Source organism: Manis javanica, chromosome 1 (assembly GCF_040802235.1).
Source record: "Manis javanica isolate MJ-LG chromosome 1, MJ_LKY, whole genome shotgun sequence".
Taxonomy (NCBI): Eukaryota; Metazoa; Chordata; class Mammalia; order Pholidota; family Manidae; genus Manis; species Manis javanica.
The window spans coordinates 93483947-93504977 of NC_133156.1; the positions used below are offsets into that span (position 1 = coordinate 93483947).

The following is a 21031-nucleotide window of genomic DNA, read 5'->3' on the forward strand; positions in this document are numbered from 1 at the left end:
TATCAAATTCTGTACTTTTTGTCTATGCCTTGATTGACTTTGGGGATAGTCAATTTAATTTTGCATTTGCCTCACAATCAGATGCTCCACTCTCCGTACCGTGATTTTACTACCTCTTGTGACAGCTATCCAACCATAGGAACACTTCCATCTATAGCAGTCCCTCCAAAATAGACTGCAGAGATGGTTTGTGGGAGGTAAACTCTCTCAGCTTTTGCTTATCTGGAAATTGTTTAATTCCTCCTTCAAATTTAAATGATAATCTTGCTGGATAAGTAATCTTGGTTCCAGGCCCTTCTGCTTCATGGCATTTAATACATCATGCCATTCCCTTCTGGCCTGTAAGGTTTCTGCTGAGAAGTCTGATGTTAGTCTGATGGGTTTTCCTTTGTATGTGATCTTATTTCTGCCTCTGGCTGCTTTTAACAGTCTGTCCTTATCCTTGATCTTTCCCATTTTAATTACTATGTGTCTTGCTGTTGTCTTCCTTGGGTCTCTTGTATTGGGGGATCTGTGGATCTCCATGGCCTGACAGACTATGTCCTTCCCCAGATTGGGGTATTTTTCAGCAACTACCTCCTCAAAGACCCTTTCTATCCCATTCTCTCTCTCTTCTTCTTCTTCTGGTATCCCTATAATGTGAATATTGTTCCGCTTGGATTTGTCACACATTTCTCTCGATATTCTTTCATTTTTAGAGATCCTTTTTTCTCTCTGTGCCTCAGCTCCTTTGTATTCCTCTTCTCTAGTTTCTATTTCATTTATTGTCTCCTCCACTGTATCCAACCTGCTTTTAATACCCTCCATCATGTTCTTTAATTATCGGATCTCTGACCTGAATTCATTCCTGAGTTCTTGGATGTCTTTTGGTACCGCCATTAGGATGTTGATGATTTTTATTTTGAACTCCCTTTCAGGAAGAGTCACGAGGCCCATATCATTTAAATCTTTCTCAGGAGTTGTATTAACAATTTTACTCTGGACAATGTTCATTTGGCATTTCATGTTTGTATATGGCGCCCTCTAGTGTCCAGAAGCTCTATTCTGGAGCTGCTGAGCCCCTGAAGCAATGTCTGGAGTCACAGGGGAGTGGTGCTGGTGCCTGGGGGTAGGAAAGAGCTGTTCCCCGCCTCCCGGCTGCTCTGCCTGTCTCCACTGCCTGAGCCAGTGGGCTGGTCACACAGGTATAACTTTTTGTCCCAGAGCAGCCGGATATGGATCCCTGCTTCCCACAAGCAGGTGGAATCCCAGTCTCCCCAGGAACTCTGCCTGTATTAATGTTCCAACCCAGTAGTCATGCGAGTCTCATGAAAGCACCATGAAATGTAGGTTTGTGCTCCCAGCGCAGGTCTCCAGAGCTAGGTATTCAGCAGTGCCAAGGCTTCCACTCCCTCCCTGCTCTGTTTGTCTTCCTCCCGCCGGTGAGCTGGGGTTGGGGAGGGGCTTGGGTCCCATGGAGCCGCAGCTCTGGTACATTACCCCTTTACATGTCTGCTCTTTTCTCCAGGTGTGTGCAGTCTGATGCGTCCTCTTTCCTGTTGCTCTCTCGGGATTAGTTGCGCTAATTAAATTTTCTAATTGTATCCAGTTTTAGGAGGAAGCCTCTGTCTCTCCTCTCACGCTGCCATCTTTAATCCCATTCCTTCTTCTTTTGTTTTAGTTTAATACTTGGTTGGCAATGTTCTGACCTACTTTAATATCCTTCCAGTGTATATTTCATTTCAGATACTGTATATTCAGCTCTGAATGGCTCTTTCTTCAGGTCTTCTCTCTTTGTTGAAGTCCTGCCTGAGATCTTGAATACTTTTCTTTAAACCTGTGAGCATGTTTATGACTTTTATTTTGAAACCTTTATCAAGAAGATTGGTGATCTCTGTTCCATTTAGTCCTCTTCCTGGGGTTCTGTTTTATGGTTTTGTTTGGATTATATTCCTCTGCCTACTCATTTGTCAGTATTTCTGTGTTTCTTCCTCTGTGCTTTCTGGCCTATAGTATAAAGGCTTTATGAAGAAGGTGTCCTGTGGTTCCTAGAAACTGAAGATTCTTTATTCTCTAGTGCCTGGTTCTATTTTGTAGGGCCTCCAGCTGTTGGCATGCCATGGGCAGAGATGGTTGTCTGCCTGGTGTCTGTAGTGGTCTCAGTCTGGGTGGGCAGTTTGCCTCAGCTGCTGCCTTTGTGATTACCTCAGGAGTCCCTGTGGAGCTTGCTGTGGGGAGGGCTGTTGTCTCCCTGGCCTGAAGAAAGGGTGGGAATGCATGATTAATGGGCTGGGTGAACTGATATGTGGCTCTGCCCCAACCAGGTATGCAGCACCATGTTTGGACACCTGTTGGGAGGAAGGAGCTCTTAGGGCTGGCTCCTGCAGGAACCTCCCTGGTTGGGCTAAAATGGAGCCAAGGATTCTGGGAGAGTCTCCCTCTGCCTGGCAGGCATCGAAGTCTGATGCTGCCATTGGGCCAAGTGGGTGACTCTAGCAGTGCACACAGGTGGTTTGGGGTTGTGTTGCCAGCAAGAGGTATGGCGTGTCTGGGGCTCTGGAGAGTACCCCATCTATTGGGCCAAGGAAAGACTCTGGGGTATACTCCATCTGCCCTTTCTCTGAGGAGAGAGTTCCTCTCAACCTTCACCCTTCTGATACCCCTCCCACTACTGGAAAGTCTTTCAAACTGCAGCCCCTGGGAGGCAGAGCCAAGATGGCGGCGTGATTACAGCAGCGGAAATTTCCTCCCAAAACCACATATATTTTTGAAAATGCAACAAATACAACTATTCCAGAAAGAGAGACCAGAAGCCACAGGACAACAGCCAGACTACATCCACACCTGCAAGAACCCAGCGTCTCGTGAACGGGGTAAGATACAAGCCTCGGCCCGGCAGGACCCGAGTGCCCCTCACCCCAGCTCCTGATGGGAGGAGAGGAGTCAGAGCGGGGAGGGAGAGGGAGCCCAGGACTGCTAAATAACCAGCCTTAGCCATCCACACCAGAACACAGACACAGTGTGTGCATGGGGTGCTGGAAACTAGGGAAACAGGACAGTAATACCTGTGAGCGGGTCCCCGCAGCTGGTGCCCCTAGGACAAAGAAAAGCGAGTGCTTTTTGAAAGTCTTAAAGGAACAGGGACCCCACAGCTGGATGGCAGTATTCTGGGACACTGAGCCCAGCAGCTGGGAATCCTGGGGAACTCTGGGCACCCTAATACCCTGAACAGCAGTTCAGCTCGGAGGCCCCTCAAGGAGATAAACAGCCTCCCGGCCGTTTCCCCTCCAACACGGCTCTGCCATATCACAGCAGCAGCTCGAGGCAGGCATCATCCACAGGAACCACAGAGCTAAACTCCATAGTAGCCGGGCAAGAATCAAAAGCCCCGTCAGTGTGCAGCTGCCCAGCACAAGCCACTAGAGGTCGCTGTTCTCCCAGGAGAGGAAGGCCACAAACCAACAAGAAAGGACATGCTCCTAGCCATCACTTGCTCCAGCTCTGCAAACTATCTCTATCACCATGAAAAGGCAAAAGAATTTGATACAGACGGAAATCAAAATCCCTGAGAAAGAGGTAGACCTAACCAGTCTTCCTGAAAAATAGTTCAAAATAAAAATCAGAAACATGCTGACGGAGTTACAGAGAAATATACAAGTGCTAAGGGATGATGTCCGGAGGGGTGATTACAGAAGTGAAACAATCTCTGAAAGAATTTATAAGCAGAATGGATAAGATGCAAGAGGCCATTGATGGAATAGAAACCAGAGAACAGGAATGCATAGAAGCTGACCCAGAGAGAGATAGAAGGATCTCCACGAATGAAACAATATTAAGAGAACTGTGTGACCAATCCAAAAGGAACAATATCTGCATTATAGGGGAAACAGAAGAAGAAGAGAGAGAAAAAGAGATAGAAAGTGTCTTTGAAGAAATAACTGCTAAGACCTTCCCCAAACTGGGGAAGGACATAGTTGCTCAGACTATGGAAGCACACAGAAATCCCAACAGAAGCGACCCGAAGAGGACAAATCCAAGGCACATAATAATTAAAATGGCAAATATCAAGGACAAGGACAGAGTATTAAAGGCAGGCAGAGAGAGAGAAAAGGTCACGTACAAAGGAAAACCTATCAGGCTATCATCAGACTTCTCAACAGAAACCATACAGGCCAGAAGAGAATGGCATGATATATTTAATGCAATGAAACAGAAGGGCCTTGAATCAAGGTTACTGTATCCAGCACGATCATCATTTAAATATGAAGGAGGGATTAAACAATTCCCAGACAAGCAAAAGTTGAGGGAATTTGCCTCCCACAAACCACCTCTACAGGGTATTTTAGAGGGACTGCTCTAGATGGTAGGACTCCTAAAAAGAGGACAGAACAAAACACCCAGCATATGAAGAATGGAGGAGGAGAAATAAGAAGGGAGAGAAATAATCATCAGACTCTGTTTATAATAGCTCAATAAGCAAGTTAAGTTAGACAGTAAGGTAGTAAAGAAGCTAACCTTGAACCTTTGGTAACCATGAATCTAAAGCCTGCAATGGCAATAAGTACATATCTTTCAATAATCACCCTAAATGTAAATGGAGTGAATGCACCAATTAAAAGACACAGAATAATAGAATGGATAAAAAAGCAAGACCCATCTATGTGCTGCTTACAAGAGACTCACCTCAAACCCAAAGACATGCACAGATTAAAAGTCAAGGGATGGAAAAAGGTATTTCATGCAAACAACAGGGAGAAAAAAGCAGGTGTTGCAATACTAGTATCACACAAAATGGAGTTCAAAACAAAGAAAGTAACAAGAGATAAAGAAGGACATTACATAATGATAAAGGGCTCAGTCCAACAAGAGGATATAACCATTATAAACATATATGCACCCAATACAGGAGCACAAGCATATGTGAAACAAATACTACCAGAATTAAAGGAGGAAATAGACTGCAATGCATTCATTTTAGGAGACTTCAACACACCATTCACTCCAAAGGACAGATCCACCAGACAGAAAATAAGAAAGGACACAGAGGCACTGAACAACACACTAGAACACATGGACCTAATGGACATCTATAGAACTCTACCCCCAAAAGCAACAGGATACACATTCTTCTCAAGTGCACATGGAACATTCTCCAGAATAGACCACATCCTAGGCCAATAAAAGAGCCTCAGTAAATTCAAAAAGATTAAAATCCTACCAACCAACTTTTCAGACCACAAAGATATAAAACTAGAAATAAATTGTACAAAGAAAGCAAAAAGGCTCACAAACACATGGAGGCTTAACAACATTCTCCTAAATAATCAATGGATCAATGACCAAATTAAAATGGAGTTCCAGCAATATATGGAAACAAATGACAACAACAACACAAAGCCCCAACCTCTGTGGGATGCAGCAAAAGCAGTCTTAAGAGAAAGTATATAGCAATCCAGGCATATTTAAAGAAGGAAGAACAATCCCAAATGAATAGTCTTATGTCACAATTATCGAAATTGGAAAACAAGAACGAATGAGGCCTAAGGTCAGCAGATGGAGGGACATAATAAAGATGAGAGAAGAACTAAATAAAATTAAGAATAAAACAATAGAAAAAAATCAATGAAACCAAGAACTGGTTCTTTGAGAAAATAAACAAAATAGATAAGCCTCTAACCAGACTTCTTAAGAGAAAAAGAGAATCAACACACATCAACAGAATTAGAATAGAGAAAGGAAAAATCACGACAGACCCCACAAAAAATACAAAGAATTTTAGGAGAATACTATGAAAACCTATATGCTAACAAGCAGAAAAACCTAGGAGAAATGGACAACTTCCTAGAAAAATACAACCTTCCAAGACTGACCAACAAAGAAACACAAACTCTAAACAGACCAATTACCAGCAACGAAATTGAAGCGGTAATCAAAAAGCTACTCATGAACAAAACCCCCTGGCCAAATAGATTCACCTCGGAATTTTATCATACAGAGAAGACATAATACCCATTCTCCTTAAAGTTTTCCAAAAAATAGAAGAGGAGGGCATACTACCAAACTCATTCTATGAAGCCAACATCACCCTAATACCAAAACCAGGCAAAGGCCCCACCAAAAAAGAAAGCTACAGACCTATATCTCTGATGAACGTAGATACAAAAATACTCAACAAAATATTAGCAAACCGAATTCAAAAATACATCAAAAGGATCATACACCATGACCAATTGGGATTCATCCCAGGGATGCAAGGATGGTACAACATTCGAAAATCCATCAACATCATCCACCAGAACAACAAAAAGAAAGACAAAAACTACATGATCATCTCCATAGATGCTGAAAAAGCATTCGACAAAATTCAACATCCATTCATGTTAAAAACTCTCAAAAAATGGGTATAGAGGGCAAGTACCTCAACATAATAAAGGCCTTATATGATAAACCCACAGCTAACATCATACTGAACAGCGAGAGGCTGAAAGCTTTTCCTCTGAGATCAGGAACAGGACAGGGATGCCCACTCTCCCCACTGTTATTCAACATAGTACTGGGGGTCCTAGGCATAGCAATTAGACAAAACAAAGAAATACAAGGCATCCAAGTTGGTAAAGAAGAAGTCAAACTGTCACTATTTGCAGATGACATGATATTGTAAAAAAAAAAACCCCAAATTCTCCTCTCCAAAACTACTAGAACTAATATCAGAATTCAGCAAACTTGCAGGATACAAAATTAACACACAGAAATCTGTGGTTTTCCTATACACCAACAGTGAACTAATAGAAAGAAAAATCAGAAAAACAATTCCATTCACAATTGCATCAAAAGAATAAAATACCTAGGAATAAACCTACCCAAGGGAGTGAAAGACCTATACCCTGAAAACTACAAGACACTCTTAAGAGAAGTTAAAGAGGACACTAACAAATGGAAACTCATCCCATGCTCTTGGCTAGGAAGAATTAACATCGTCAAAATGGCCATTCTGCCCAAAGCAATATACAGATTCAATGCAATCCCTATCAAATTACCAACAGCATTCTTCAATGAACTGGAACAAATAGTTCAAAAATTCATATGGAAGCATCAAAGACCCCAAAAAGCCAATGCAATCCTGAGAAGGAAGAATAAAGTGGGGGGGGATCTCGCTCCCCAACTTCAAGCTGTACTACAAAGCCACAGTAATCAAGACAATTTGGTACTGGCACAAGAACAGAGCTACAGACCAGTGGAACAGAATAGAGACTCCAAACATTAACCCAAACATATATGGCCAACTAATATATGATAAAGGAGCCGTGGCCATACAATGGCGAAATGACAGTCTCTTCAACAGATGGTGCTGGCAAAACTGGACAGCTACATGTAAGAGAATGAAACTGGATCACTGTCTAACCCCATACACAAAAGTAAATTCGAAATGGATCAAAGACCTGAATTAAGTCATGAAACCACAAAACTCTTAGAAAAAAACATAGGCAAAAATCTCATGGACATAAACATGAGTGACTTCTTGAATATATCTCCCCAGGCAAGGGAAACAAAAGCAAATATGAACAAGTGGGACTATGTCAAGCTAAAAAGCTTCTGTATAGCAAAGAACACTGTCAACAGAACAAAAAGGTATCCTACAGTATGGGAGAATATATTCATACATGACAGATCCGATAAAGGGTTGACATCCAAAATATATAAAGAGCTCACATATCTCAACAAACACAAAGCAAACAATCTAATTAAAAAATGGGCAGAGGACCTGAATAGACAGTTCTGTAAAGAAGGAATTCTGATGGCCAACAGACACATGAAAAGATGCTCCACATTGCTTGTCATCAGAGCAATGCAAATTAAAACCACCATGAGATATCACCTCACACCAGTAAGGATCGCCGTCATCTAAAAGACAGACAACAACAAATGTTGACGAGGTTGTGGAGAAAGGGGAACCCTCCTACACTGCTGGTGGGAATGTAAATTAGTTCAACCATTGTGGAAAGCAGTATGGAGGTTGCTCAAAAAACTCAAAATAGAAATACCATTTGACCCAGGAATTTCACTTCTAGGAATTTACCCTAAGAATGTAGCACTCCAGTTTGGAAAGACAGATGCACCCCTATGTTTATTGCTGCACTATTTACAATAGCCAAGATATGGAAGCAACCTAAATGTCCATCAGTAAATGAATGGATAAAGAAGATGTGGTATATATATATATATATATGTAATGAAATATTACTCAGCCATAATAATCATTTTCAACAACATGAATGGAGCTAGAGGGTATTATGCTCAGTGAAATAAGCCAGGCGGAGAAAGACAACTACCAAATGATTTCACTCATATGTGGAGTATAAGAACAAAGGAAAACTGAAGGAACAAAACAGCAGCAGAATCACAGAACCCAAGAATGGACTAACAGTTACCAAAGGGAAAGGACTGGGGAGAATGGGTGGAAAGGGAGTGACAAGGGTGGGGAAAAAGGAAGGGGGCATTACGATTGGCATGTATAGTGTGTGTGTGGGGGCACAGGGAGGGCTGTGCAACACAGAGAAGACAAGTAGTGATTTTACAGCATCTTAGTACACTGATGGACAGTGACTGTGAAGGTGTAGTTGGGGGGGACTTGGTGAAGGGGAGAGCCTGGTAAACATAGTGTTCTTCATGTAATTGTACATTAATGATACCAAAATTTAAAAAAAAGGGAGAAAATATTTGTATCTTATAAAGGATTGATAGCCAGAATATATAAAAACTTACACCTCAGCAACAACAAAAAAACCTGATGAAAAAATGAGCAAAGGTCATGAATGACACTTAAGCAAAGGAGATATACAAATGGCCAATGAATACATGGAAAATTATTCAACATCATTAATTGTTAGGGAAATGCATAAGAAACCACAATGAGATACCATCTCACACTCAGGATGGCTATGATCAAAAGACCAAAATAACCAAGTGTTGGTGAGGATGTGGAAAATTTGAATTCTTGCTTATTTGTTCCTGCTCGGAAATAGAGAATGGTACAGCTACTGTGAACAATAATATAATGATGCCTCAAAAAATTAAACATAGAATTACCATATGATACAGAAGTTTCATTTCTTGGTATATACCCAAAATAAGTGAAAGCAGGGACTTGAAAAATGTATTTGCCCACCCACATTCATAGAAGCATTATTTGTAAGAATCAAACGGTGAATGCAACCCAAGTGTCTACTGACAAATCAGTGTAAAAAGAAAAGGTCATACATATATACAATGGAATATTATTCAGCCTTAAAAAGTAAGGAAATACTGATTCTGCAGCACGGATGCAGACATGGCTGCAACATGGAGGAATCTTTAAGACTGTATACTAAATAAAATAAGCCAATCAAAGGCAGAAAAGTATTGTATGATTCCCTTTATATGAGTTACTTTGAGTAGTCAGATTCATAGAGACAGAAAGTAGATGAGTATATACCAGGGGTTGAGAAAGGGATGAATGAGGAATTTTAGTGTTTGATGGGTAGGGAGTTTCAGTTGGGAAAGACAGAAAGTTTTGGACATGGGTGCTAGGGATGGTTGTACAACAGTGTGAATGCACATAATGCAGCAGAACTGTATATTTGAAAGTGCTTAAAATAGTAAATTTTATGTTATATATTTTACTGCAATAAGAATATGTGCTTAGATATAATAACATAAGAATTATCTTAAATGTTAAAATTTTAACTTCTTGCATTGGATTAACATTCGTTAATTGGAAACCAATACTTTTTGTCTTCCTAGCAACCTCAAGATGAAATGGAACAGAATCAAGATCTATTAAAGTAAGTATACTGATTTTTGGTTTTATTATATTGCAGATATTTTTTTATCATTTTTATACATCTAAAAATGAGTCTTTATTTTCTTAGGAGTTTTAAAATTATTGTATATTTTTAAATAATTGCTCCTTTAGCAGCATAAATATGTTACTTTACAAACACTTCAGGTAAGTTTCATTTTACAAAAGAGATTGAATGAGATTAAGTTGATTATGATTTTTTTTTTAAGGAGAGCAAGGCAGAGGCTTTTATTTAGAGATAAAGCGAGAGCACAGAGTTCCTGGCTCAGGCCAGGAGGGGACAAGAGAGCCCCTAAGTTGATTATTAATATTTAAAAAGCAAATTTATAGCACAGCATGAAGGAGGAGTTTATAGAGTTTATTGAAATTAGCCTTTGAACAACTATTACACTTTAAGAGATTTTCTTTTCAGTTCCTTTATTTAAAACAATGGTTCTCAAAATGTGGTCTCTGGACTTCCTGAGAATCCCTGAGACTCTTTCCAAAGGGTCTGTGAGGTCAAAACTATTTTTATAATACCTAACACATTGTTTGCCTGTTTCATGGTATTGACATTTGCACTTACAGGCCAAAGCAAATGGTGGGTAAAATATTGGAGCCTTAGTAGGAATCAGGACCAGTAGTTGTCACTGTGTTTTTCACTGCCATCTACTACCAGTAAAAAAAGAAATAAAAGTCACTTTCACTTAATATATTTCATGAAGCAGAAAATTATGTTTTATTAAATCTCTGCCCTTGAATATGTATCGTTTTGATATTCTATGTGATGAAGTAGGAAGTATGCTTAAAGTAGTTGTGTGCATACTGAAGTGTGATAGTTGTCTTAGTGAGAGCATTTGTGTGTTTATTTGAGTTGTAAGCATTGTAAGAAAGCTGGCTTCACTCTTTTTTTTTTTACCATATTTATAAATTTAATGTGTTAGATTTATAAGAGTTATTTAAATATTCAGGAAGGTTTGTTAAGTCATACAGTTCTAATATACTTGAATGGAAATTGAATATATTGAATTTATAAAAGCAGCTTAAAAGGAGTTTAACCAAGTTTGTAAATGGAACCAAATATTAATCAAAGGACCTTTTTTTTTTTTTTTTTTGAGAGGGCATCTCTCATATTTACTGATCAAATGGTTGTTAACAATAAAATTCAGTATAGGGGGTCAATGCTCAATGTACAATCATTAATCCATCTCAAGCCTAATTCTCATCAGTCTCCAATCTTCTGAAGCATAACGAACAAGTTCTTACATGGTGAACGAATTCTTACATAGTGAATAAATTCTTACATGGTGAACAGTACAAGGGCATTCATCACAGAAACTTTCGGTTTTGATCACGCATTATGACCTATAAACAATCAGGTCAAATATTAATATTTGTTTGATTTTTGTACTTGGTTTATATGTTGATCCCACATTTCTCCCTCTATTATTATTATTATTTTTATTTTTAATAAAATGCTGAAGTGGTAGGTAGATGCAAGATAAAGGTAGAAAACATAGTTTAGTGCTGTAAGAAGGCAAATGTAGATGATCAGATGATCAGGTGTGTGCCTATGGACTAAGTATTAATCCAGGCTAGACAAGGGCAGCAAGACATCCATGGATGCAGAAGATTTCTCTCAAAGCAGGGGGGGTGAGGTTCTGAGCCTCACCTCTGTTGATCCCCAAATTCTCACCTGATGGCCCCCCTGCGACTGTGCCTGTCTTAGGTTGTTCCTCTCTTGAGGAATCTTACCCGTCTCTGGCTAACCAGTCATCTTCCGGGGCCATACAGGGAAATGTAAAGTTGGTAAGTGAGAGAGAAGCCATATTGTTTGAAAAGGTTAGCTTTTTACTTCTTTGCAGATTTATGCCCTGTGGCTTCTATGCCCAGCACTTGTCTCGAGGTAGCTTTACCACCTGGAGGAATTATGATACTCGGTAAATTCAATATGAGGCACGAATTCTATTTAAGGGTTGTAATTAGGAAGGAAGAAGAAAAGCTATAGAGGTAGCATATGGAACGAAACATTGGAGGATTGATTATTTCTTTGACATATCTTCTTGTATAGTACCTTAAGTATGTATAGGTTTTAAACTACTAACTAATTTGCACACACATATTAACATAATAGGAATACGGTGACATAAATAAAGCAAATCTATAATTACCATCCATCTCCAGTGAAGCCAAGAAAACCATTTAGGCACCCTAGGCATTTGTGAAAATTTATCTATGATATGATGGATATTGTCTAACTGTACTCGAACAATCAGACAAATTAAAGCAGCCCATTTCTGGGATCTGTTCACATCCCATATATTCTTTTAACCATAGATAGTCTATAGTCATGAGATTTTGGAGTGCTACAACTTGCACCCCTCCCAACTCCTGGTTGAGTTCCAACAGTACAGATCCGGTCAAATTCGTTGTCTCACTGTATGCACATGCCAGCCTAGACATCTCCCTCCTCATTCCTATGGCAAGTCCAGGAGACGGTGGGCTGGATGCAGCCACAACCGCAGCATCGTCCGGCTCCCTGTGGAGGCTTTTTGATGATCATCCCCCGGCACAAGTCCTCCAGAGAGTGCTGATGCCGGAAGCTCCTCCTCATATCGTATCTTAGTTCATTTTCTGGGTATCCAAGCTAGGCCTTGATCTTCTGCATAGAAACAAACAGACCCTTTGCCCACACTTTGACATGCCCTCTATACCACTGTGCAGAACTCATTGGAGGTCAGCACACAGGAATTGCTTATTTTTTTTTTTTATTAAGAGAAAGGAATATTATCAGAAAAGAGTACCTCCATAGCTGACCATCTGACACCCTTTAAGTGATCAACATTAGGGATATTTAAACCATGCATTGATCTCTTTGATTTACCAATAGTTTTATCCTATCAAGGAGTAATCCCCCTTTTCTTTCTTTCTTTCTTTCTTTCTTTCTTTCTTTCTTTCTTTCTTTCTTTCTTTCTTTCTTTCTTTCTTTCTTTCTTTCTTTCTTTCTTTCTTTCTTTCTTTCTTTCTTTCTTTCTTTTTTTCCTTCTTTTTCTCTTTCTTTCTTTTTTTCTTTCTCTTTCTTTCTTTCTTTCTCTCTTCTTCTCTTTCTTTCTTTCTTTCTTTCTTTCTTTCTTCCTTTCTTCCTTTCTTCCTTTCTTTCCTTTCTTTCCTTTCTTTCTTTCTTTCTTTCTTTCTTTTCTTTCTTTCTATCTACACTTACATGAAGAATACTATGTTTACTATGCTCTCCCCTATATCAGGTCCCCCCTAACAACCACATTACGGTTACTGTCCATCAGCTTAGCAAAATGTTGTGGAGTCACTACTTGTCCTCTCTGTGTTGTGCAGCCCACCCTCCCCTTTCTCCCTCCGCCCCATGCATGCTAATCTTAATATCCCCCTTATTCTTCCCCCCCCTTATCCCTCCCTGCCCACCCATCCTCCCCAGTTCCTTTCCCTTTGGTACCTGTTAGTCCATTTTTGCGTTCTGTAATTCCGCTGCTGTTTTGTTCCTTCAGTTTTTCCTTTGTTCTTATACTTCTCAGATGAGTGAAATCATTTGGTATTTGTCTTTCTCCACTTGGCTTATTTCACTGAGCATAATACCCTCTAGCTCCATCCATGTTGTTGCAAATGGTAGGGTTTGTTTTCTTCTTATGGCTGAATAATATTCCATTGTGTATATGTACCAACTCTTCTTTATCCATTCATCTACTGATGGACACTTAGGTTGCTTCCAATTCTTGGCTACTGTAAATAGTGCTGCGATAAACATAGGGGTGCATCTGCCTTTTTCAAACTGGAGTGCTGCATTCTTAGGGTAAATTCCTAGAAGTGGAATTCCTGGGTCAAATGATAAGTCTATTTTGAGCATTTTGAGGAACCTCCATACTGCTTTCCACGATGGTTGAACTAATTTACATTCCCACCAGCAGTGTAGGAGGGTTCCCCTTTCTCCAGAAGCTTGCCAACATTTGTTGTTGTTTGTCTTTTGGATGGTAGCCATCCTTACTGGTGTGAGGTGATACCTCGTTGTGGTTTTAATTTGCATTTCTCTGATAATTAGCGATGTGGAGCATCTTTTCATGTGTCTGTTGGCCATCTGTATTTCTTTTTTAGAGAACTGTCTGTTCAGTTCCTCTGCCCATTTTTTAATTGGGTTGTTTGTTTTTTGTTTGTTGAGGCGTGTGAGCTCTTTATATATTCTGGACGTCAAGCCTTTATCGGATCTGTAATTTTCAAATATATTCTCCCATACTGTAGGGTTCCTTTTTGTTCTGTTGATGGTGTCTTTCGCTGTACAGAAGCTTTTCAGCTTAATGTAGTCCCACTTGCTCATTTTTGCTGTTGTTTTCCTTGCCCGGGGAGATGTGTTCAAGAAGAGGTCACTCATGTTTATGTCTAAGAGGTTTTTGCCTATGTTTTTTTCCAAGAGTTTAATGGTTTCATGACTTACATTCAGGTCTTTGATCCATTTTGAGTTTACCTTTGTATATGGGGTGAGACAATGGTCCAGTTTCATTCTCCTACATGTAGCTGTCCAGTTTTGCCAGCACCATCTGTTGAAGAGACTGTCATTTTGCCATTGTATGTCCATGGCTCCTTTATCAAATATTAATTGACCATATATGTTTGGGTTAATTTCTGGAGTCTCTAATCTGTTCCACTGGTCTGTTGCTCTGTTCTTGTGCCAGTAACAAATTGTCTTGATTACTATGGCTTTGTAGTAGAGCTTGAAGTTGGGGAGTGAGATCCCCCCTACTTTATTCTTCTTTTTCAGGATTGCTTTGGCTATTCGGGGTCTTTGGTGTTTCCATATGAATTTTTGAATTATTTGTTCCAATTCATTGAAGAATGTTGCAGGTAATTTGAGAGGGATTGTATCAAGTCTGTATATTGCTTTGGGCATGATGGCCATTTTGACGATATAAATTCTTCCTAGCCATGAGCATGGGATGAGTTTCCATTTATTAGTGTCCCCTTTAATTTCTCTTAAGAGTGACTTGTAGTTTTCAGAGTATCAGTCTTTCACTTCTTTGGTTAGGTTTATTCCTAGGTATTTTATTCTTTTTGATGCAATGGTGAATGGAATTGTTTTCCTGATTTCTCTTTCTATTGATTGATTGTTAGTGTATAGGAAAGCTACAGATTTCTGTGTGTTAATTTTGTATCCTGCAACTTTGCTGTATTCTGATATCAGTTCCAGTAGTTTTGGAGTGGAGTCTTTAGGGTTTTTTTATGTACAGTATCATATCATCTGCAAATAGTGACAGTTTAACTTCTTCTTTACCAATCTGGATTCCTTGTATTTCTTTGTTTTGTCTGATTGCCGTGGCTAGGACCTCCAGTATATGTTAAATAAGAGTGGGGAGAGTGGGCATCCCTGTCTGGTTCCCGATCTCAGAGGAAATGCTTTCAGCTTCTCGCTGTTCAGTATAATGCTGGCTGTGCGTTTATCATATCTGGCCTTTATTATGTTGAGGTACTTGCCCTCTATTCCCATTTTGCTGAGAGTTTTTATCATGAATGGATGTTGAATTTTGTCAAATGCTTTTTCAGCATCTATGGAGATGATCATGTGGTTTTTGTCTTTCTTTTTGTTGATGTGGTGGATGATGTTGATGGATTTTCGAATGTTGTACCATCCTTGCATCCCTGGGATGAATCCCACTTGGTCATGGTGTATGATCCTTTTGATATACTGTTGAATTCTGTTTGCTAATATTTTATTGAGTTTTTTTGCATCTACATTCATCAGGGATATTGGTCTGTAATTTTCTTTTTTGGTGGGGTCTTTGCCTGGTTTTGGTATTAGAGTGATGTTGGCTTCATAGAATGAGTTTGGGAGTATTCCCTCTTCTTCTGTTTTTTGGAACACTTTAAGTAGAATGGGTATTATGTCTTCTCTGTGTGTCTGATAGAATTCCAAGGTAAATCTGTCCGGCCCCAGTGTTTTGTTCTTGGGTAGTTTTTTGATTACCGTTTCAATTTCTTTGCTCGTAATTGGTTTGTTTAACTTTTGTGTTTCTTCCTTGGTCATTCTTGAGAGGTTGTGTTTTTCTAGGAAGTTGTCCAATTCTTCTAGGTTTTCCCGCTTGTTGGCATATAGGTTTTCATAGTAGTCTTTAATAATTCTTTGTATTTCTGTGGAGTCTGTCGTGATTTTTCCATTCTCATTTCTGATTATGTTGATTTGTGTTGATTCTCTTTTTCTCTTAATAAGTTTGGCTAGAGGCTTATCTATTTTGTGTATTTTCTCAAAGAATCAGCTCTTGGTTTCATTGATTTTTGCTGTTGTTTTATTCTTCTCAATTTTGTTTAATTATTCTCTGATCTTTATTATGTCCCTCCTTCTGCTGACTTTAGGCCTCATTTGTTCTTCTTTTTCCAGTTTTGATAATTGTGATGTTAGACTATTCATTTGGGATTGTTCTTCCTTCTTCAAGTGTGCCTGGATTGCTACATACTTTCCTCTTAAGACTGCTTTCGCTGCGTCCCACAGAAGTTGGGGCTTAGTGTTGTTGTTGTCATTTGTTTCTATATATTCCTTGATCTCTATTTTGATTTGTTCATTGATCCATTGATTATTTAGTAGAATGTTGTTAAGCCTCCATGTTTTTGTGAGCCTTTTTGTTTTCTTTGTAGAATTTATTTCTACTTTTATACCTTTGTGGTCTGAAAAATTGGTTGGTAGAATTTCAATATTTTGGAATTTACTGAGGCTCTTTTTGTGAGCTAGTATGTGGTCTGTTTTGGAGAATATTCCATGTGCACTTGAAAATAATGTATGTCCTGTTGCTTTTGGATGTAGAGTTCTATAGATGTCTATTAGGTCCATCTCTTCTAGTGTGTTGTTCAGTGCCTGTGTGTCGTTACTTATTTTCTTCCCGGTGGATCTATCCTTTGGGGTGAGTGGTGTGTTGAAGTCTCCTACAATGAATGCATTGCAGTCTATTCCCTCTTTAGTTCTGTTAGTATTTGTTTCACATATGCTGGTGCTCCTGTATTGGGTGCATATAAATTTAGAATGGTTATATCCTCTTGTTGGACTGAGCCCTTTATCACTATGTAGTGTCCTTCTTTATCTCTTGTTACTTTCTTTGTTTTGAAGTCTATTTTGTCTGATATTAGTACCACAACCCCTGCTTTCTTCTCACTGTTGTTTGCCTGAAATATGTTTTTCCATCCCTTGACTTTTAGTCTGTGCTTGTCTTTGGGTTTAAGGTGAGTTTCTTGTAAGCAGCATATAGACAGGTCTTGCTTTTTTATCCATTCTATTACTCTGTGTCTTTTGATTGGTGCATTAAGTCCATTTACATTTAGGGTGACTATTGAGAGATATGTACTTATTGCCATTGCAGGCTTTAGATTCGTGGTTACCAAAGGTTCAAGGTTAGCTTCTTTAGTATCTTACTGCCTAACTTAGCTTGCTTATTGAGCTGTTATATACACTGTCTGGAGATTCTTTTCTTCTCTCCCTTCTTATTTCTCCTCCTCCATTCTTCATATGTTGTGTGTTTTGTTCTGTGCTCTTTTTAGGAGTGCTCCCATCTAGAGCAGTGCCTGTAGGATGCCCTGTGGAGGTGGTTTGTGGGAAGCAATTTCCCTCAGCTTTTGCTTGTCTGGGAATTGTTTAATCCCGCCATCATATTTAAATGATAGTCGTGCTGGATACAGTATCCTTGGTTCAAGGCCCTTCTGTTTCATTGCATTAAGTATATCATGCCATTCTGTTGGGGGTTCTGTGGAATTCCATGGTCTGTTCGATTATTTCCTCTCCCAGTTTGGGGAAGTTTTCAGCAATTATTTCTTCAAAGAGACTTTCAATCCCTTTTCCTCTTTCTTTTTCTTCTGGTACCCCTATATTATTCCTTTTGGAATTCCTTTTGGATTGGTCACATAGTTCTCATAGTGTTGTTTCATTCCTGGAGATCCTTTTATCTCTCTCTATGTCAGCTTCTATACGTTCATGTTCTCTGGCTTCTATTCCTTCAATGGCCTCTTGCATCTTATCCATTCTGCTTATAAACTCTTCCAGGGATTGTTTCACTTCTGTGATCTCCATCCTGACATCTGTAATCTCCCTCCAGACTTCATCCCATTGCTCTTGCATTTTTCTCTGCATCTCTGTCAGCATGTTCATGATTTTTATTTTGAATTCTTTTTTAGGAGGACTTGTTAGGTCTGTCTCCTTCTCAGGTGTTGTCTCTGTGATCTTTGTCTGCCTGTAGTTTTGCCTTTTCATGCTGATAGAGATAGTGTGCAGAGCTGGTACGAGTCACCGCTGGAAGAGCTTCCCTTCTTGTTGGTTTGTGGCCTTCCTCTCCTGGGAGAATAGCATCCTTTAGTGGCTTATGCTTGTCAGCTGTGTGCAGACAGGGCTTCTGCTACCTGCCCGTTTGCTATGGAGTTTATTTCTGCTGTTGCTATGGGCGTGGCCTCGCTGGGGCTGCTCCTCCAAAATGGTGGAGCCCCGTTGGAGGGGGAGCGGCCGGGAGGCTATTTATGTCCATAAGGGGCCTCTGTGCTCCCTTTTGCCTAGGGGTGTAGAGTGCCCAGAGATCCTCAGATTCCCTGCCTCTGGTCTAAGTGTCCTGTCCTGCCCCTTTAAGACTTCCAAAAAGCACTCTCCAAACCAAAGCAACAACAGCAACAATGAGAGAGGAAACAGAAAAAAAAAAAAAAGGTAAAAACACGCGATTTTTTTTGTCCTCATGCACCAGTCCCAGGCACCCAGTCACTGGTCCTGCTGCCCTGCCTGTGTAGCACCGGGGTCCCTGTCCCTTCAAGGCTTCCAAAAAGCACCCGCCAAAAAAAAAAAAAAAAAAGGGGAAAAACGTGTGATATCGTTTTTCCTCTGGCTCCAGTCCCAGGTACCCACCCAGCAGTCCTGCTGCCCTGCCTCCCTAGCACTGTGGTCCCCATCCCTCCAAGGCCTCCAAAAAACACTCGTGAAAAAAAAAGGGAGAAACGCGCCATTTTTTTTGTTCTCAGGTGCCGGCCCCAGGCCCCCGCCCACCGGTCCCGCCGCCCTGCCTCCCTAGTATTGGGAATAACGCGCGATTTTCTTTGAACCCAGGCGCCGGTCTCAGGCACCCGCTCACCAGTCTTGCTGCCCTGTTTCGCTGGTATTGGGGTCCCTGTCCCTTTAAGACTTCCAAAAAGCACTCGCCAAAAAGAGAAAAAAAAAAGGGGAAAAACGCGCGATTTCCTCCATCCTCAGGCGCCAGTCTCAGGCACCCGCCCACCAGTCCCACAGGGAAAAATGCGCGATATTCTTTGTCCTCAGGCGCCGGTCCCAGGCACCCGCTCACCGGTCCTGCTGCTCTGCCTCCCTAGCACCCGGGTCCCTGTCCCTTTAAGGCTTCCAAATAGCACTCACCAAAAAGAGAAAAAAAAGGGGGAAAACGCGCGATTTCCTCCGTCCTCAGGCGCCGATCTCAGGCACCCGCCCACCGGTCCCACAGGGAAAAATGCTCAATATTCTTTGTCCTCAGGCGCCGGTCCCAGGCACCTGCTCACCGGTCCTGCCTCCCTGCCTCCCTAGGACCGGGTCCCTGTCCCTTTAAGGCTTCCAAAAAGCAGTCGCCAAAAAAAAAAAAACCGCTCCGGTTTCTTTCCACCCCCCGGGAGCCGGGGGGAGGGGCGCTCGGGTCCCGCCGGGGCTTGTATCTTACCCCCTTCGCAAGGCGCTGGGTTCTTGCAGGTGTGGATGTGGTCTGGTTGTTGTCCTGTGTCCTCTGGTCTCTATTTTAGGAAGTGTTTTCTTTGTTATATTTTCATAGATCTATGTGTTTTTGGGAGGAGATTTCCACTGCTCTACTCACGCTGACATCCTGGCTCTGCCCCCGAGTTTTTTTTTTTAAGGGAGATATCTTGATTGCATATGTATAGTAAATTAAATTGAGAAAATATTTACTTAACTGATGGCTTTTCTTCAATCAACTTTTAATTTCCCAGGGCATTTGATAGAAAATGCATATTAGCTTGTCCCTTACTGTGCTTTCAGCCTCTTTCCTTCAACATTTACTGCCTTTTCTTTGTCTGCTATGAAATACAAGAATGATAAATAATGTCTGATAATTTTCTTATTAGTGACTTTCATTTAACATTTAAAACTATCATGACAAACTTTAAGTGTATTTGAGGATTTAGATAGCCAAGCTACATAATTCAGGACCAATCTTTCTCCCTGACCACCCCCATCCCTATTTGACAGACATCTATTTCCAAAGTTACTTTCAGACCTTATTGTAGTTTAACTTGTTTACAAATCTGAGGTTTATCCATTAATTTTTCAACTCTCCTTCATTTTGCAACTACTTGAAATGTCAATGTTAGCAAACTGGTAGTTAATTAGAAAAATAATAATTCAATGATGTAGCCAATAAAATTAACCTATTTTGAAATTCCTTTAAATGAAATTTTAAATTGTATTTGAATAAGAAATAGTGTTTTATCCTTTCAGTTAAAAAATTTACATTTATTCATTTATTCACTGATTTAATTTTTAGGACTAGAAAAAATTGTTCAGTGTTCACTGTGTCATTTCCCCAGGCTGAACTGTCACTGAGCCACCAGAGTATTCGAGGTATGTTTTCATGGGTATACTTATATAAAGTAAATTTGTCTGTATAAAAATGGAATGCTTAGTTACATACGGATTTATTTACAACCAGGCTGGTCTATTGTAGATTGTTGTTAAACATTTTTACATATGAAATCAGTGTTAACTGCTGTCCTTATGCTGCTTGAAGTTGCCCATATGAGAAGCAGCTCAGATGCAGTCAATCCTGCTATTCCAAATGTCTACTCTTCTGTAATTTTGGAGCTCAAATTTAAAGTGTTTGTTTTCTCTGTTCATAACATTCTTCATATGTATAGCATCTTTATTGATGGGCAGTCATGCAGTCCATTTACCTTGGTTTTCAGCTGTATAACAGGATAGCTGTGTTTCTCTTTAAGGTGTCTCCTAGTGGCTCTTCCAGAGTGAATATTAATATATGTTGTATGTCAGTGTAGTAAGTATTCTTAGTGGTCAGTTCTCCTACTGTTTTGTTACTACAGCAATAGCAAGATATAGAAAGTATAATATATCATCAGTGCTTGGCACAAAGGATTCTAATGCAAAGATAATAACTTATTTATTCTTACAACTTTTTGCTATGAAGAAGTAGAATGCCATAATACTAAAGTTTTCAGCTGATTTTCATAGCTTTTCAACATCAAACAGCA

The 21031-nt window shown here is 40.1% G+C and overlaps 1 protein-coding gene across 1 annotated transcript in view; it reads left to right on the forward strand.

The window, feature by feature from the left end:
• The window catches only part of ANKRD31 (ankyrin repeat domain 31), a 173190-nt gene that overhangs the window by 25252 nt on the left and 126907 nt on the right, over window positions 1-21031 (forward strand). Inside the window, exons 4-5 of the mRNA XM_037000313.2 lie at window positions 9760-9800; window positions 20311-20387. Coding sequence (XP_036856208.2) covers window positions 9760-9800; window positions 20311-20387 — 118 coding nt within the window. The remainder of the gene's footprint in view (window positions 1-9759; window positions 9801-20310; window positions 20388-21031) is intronic.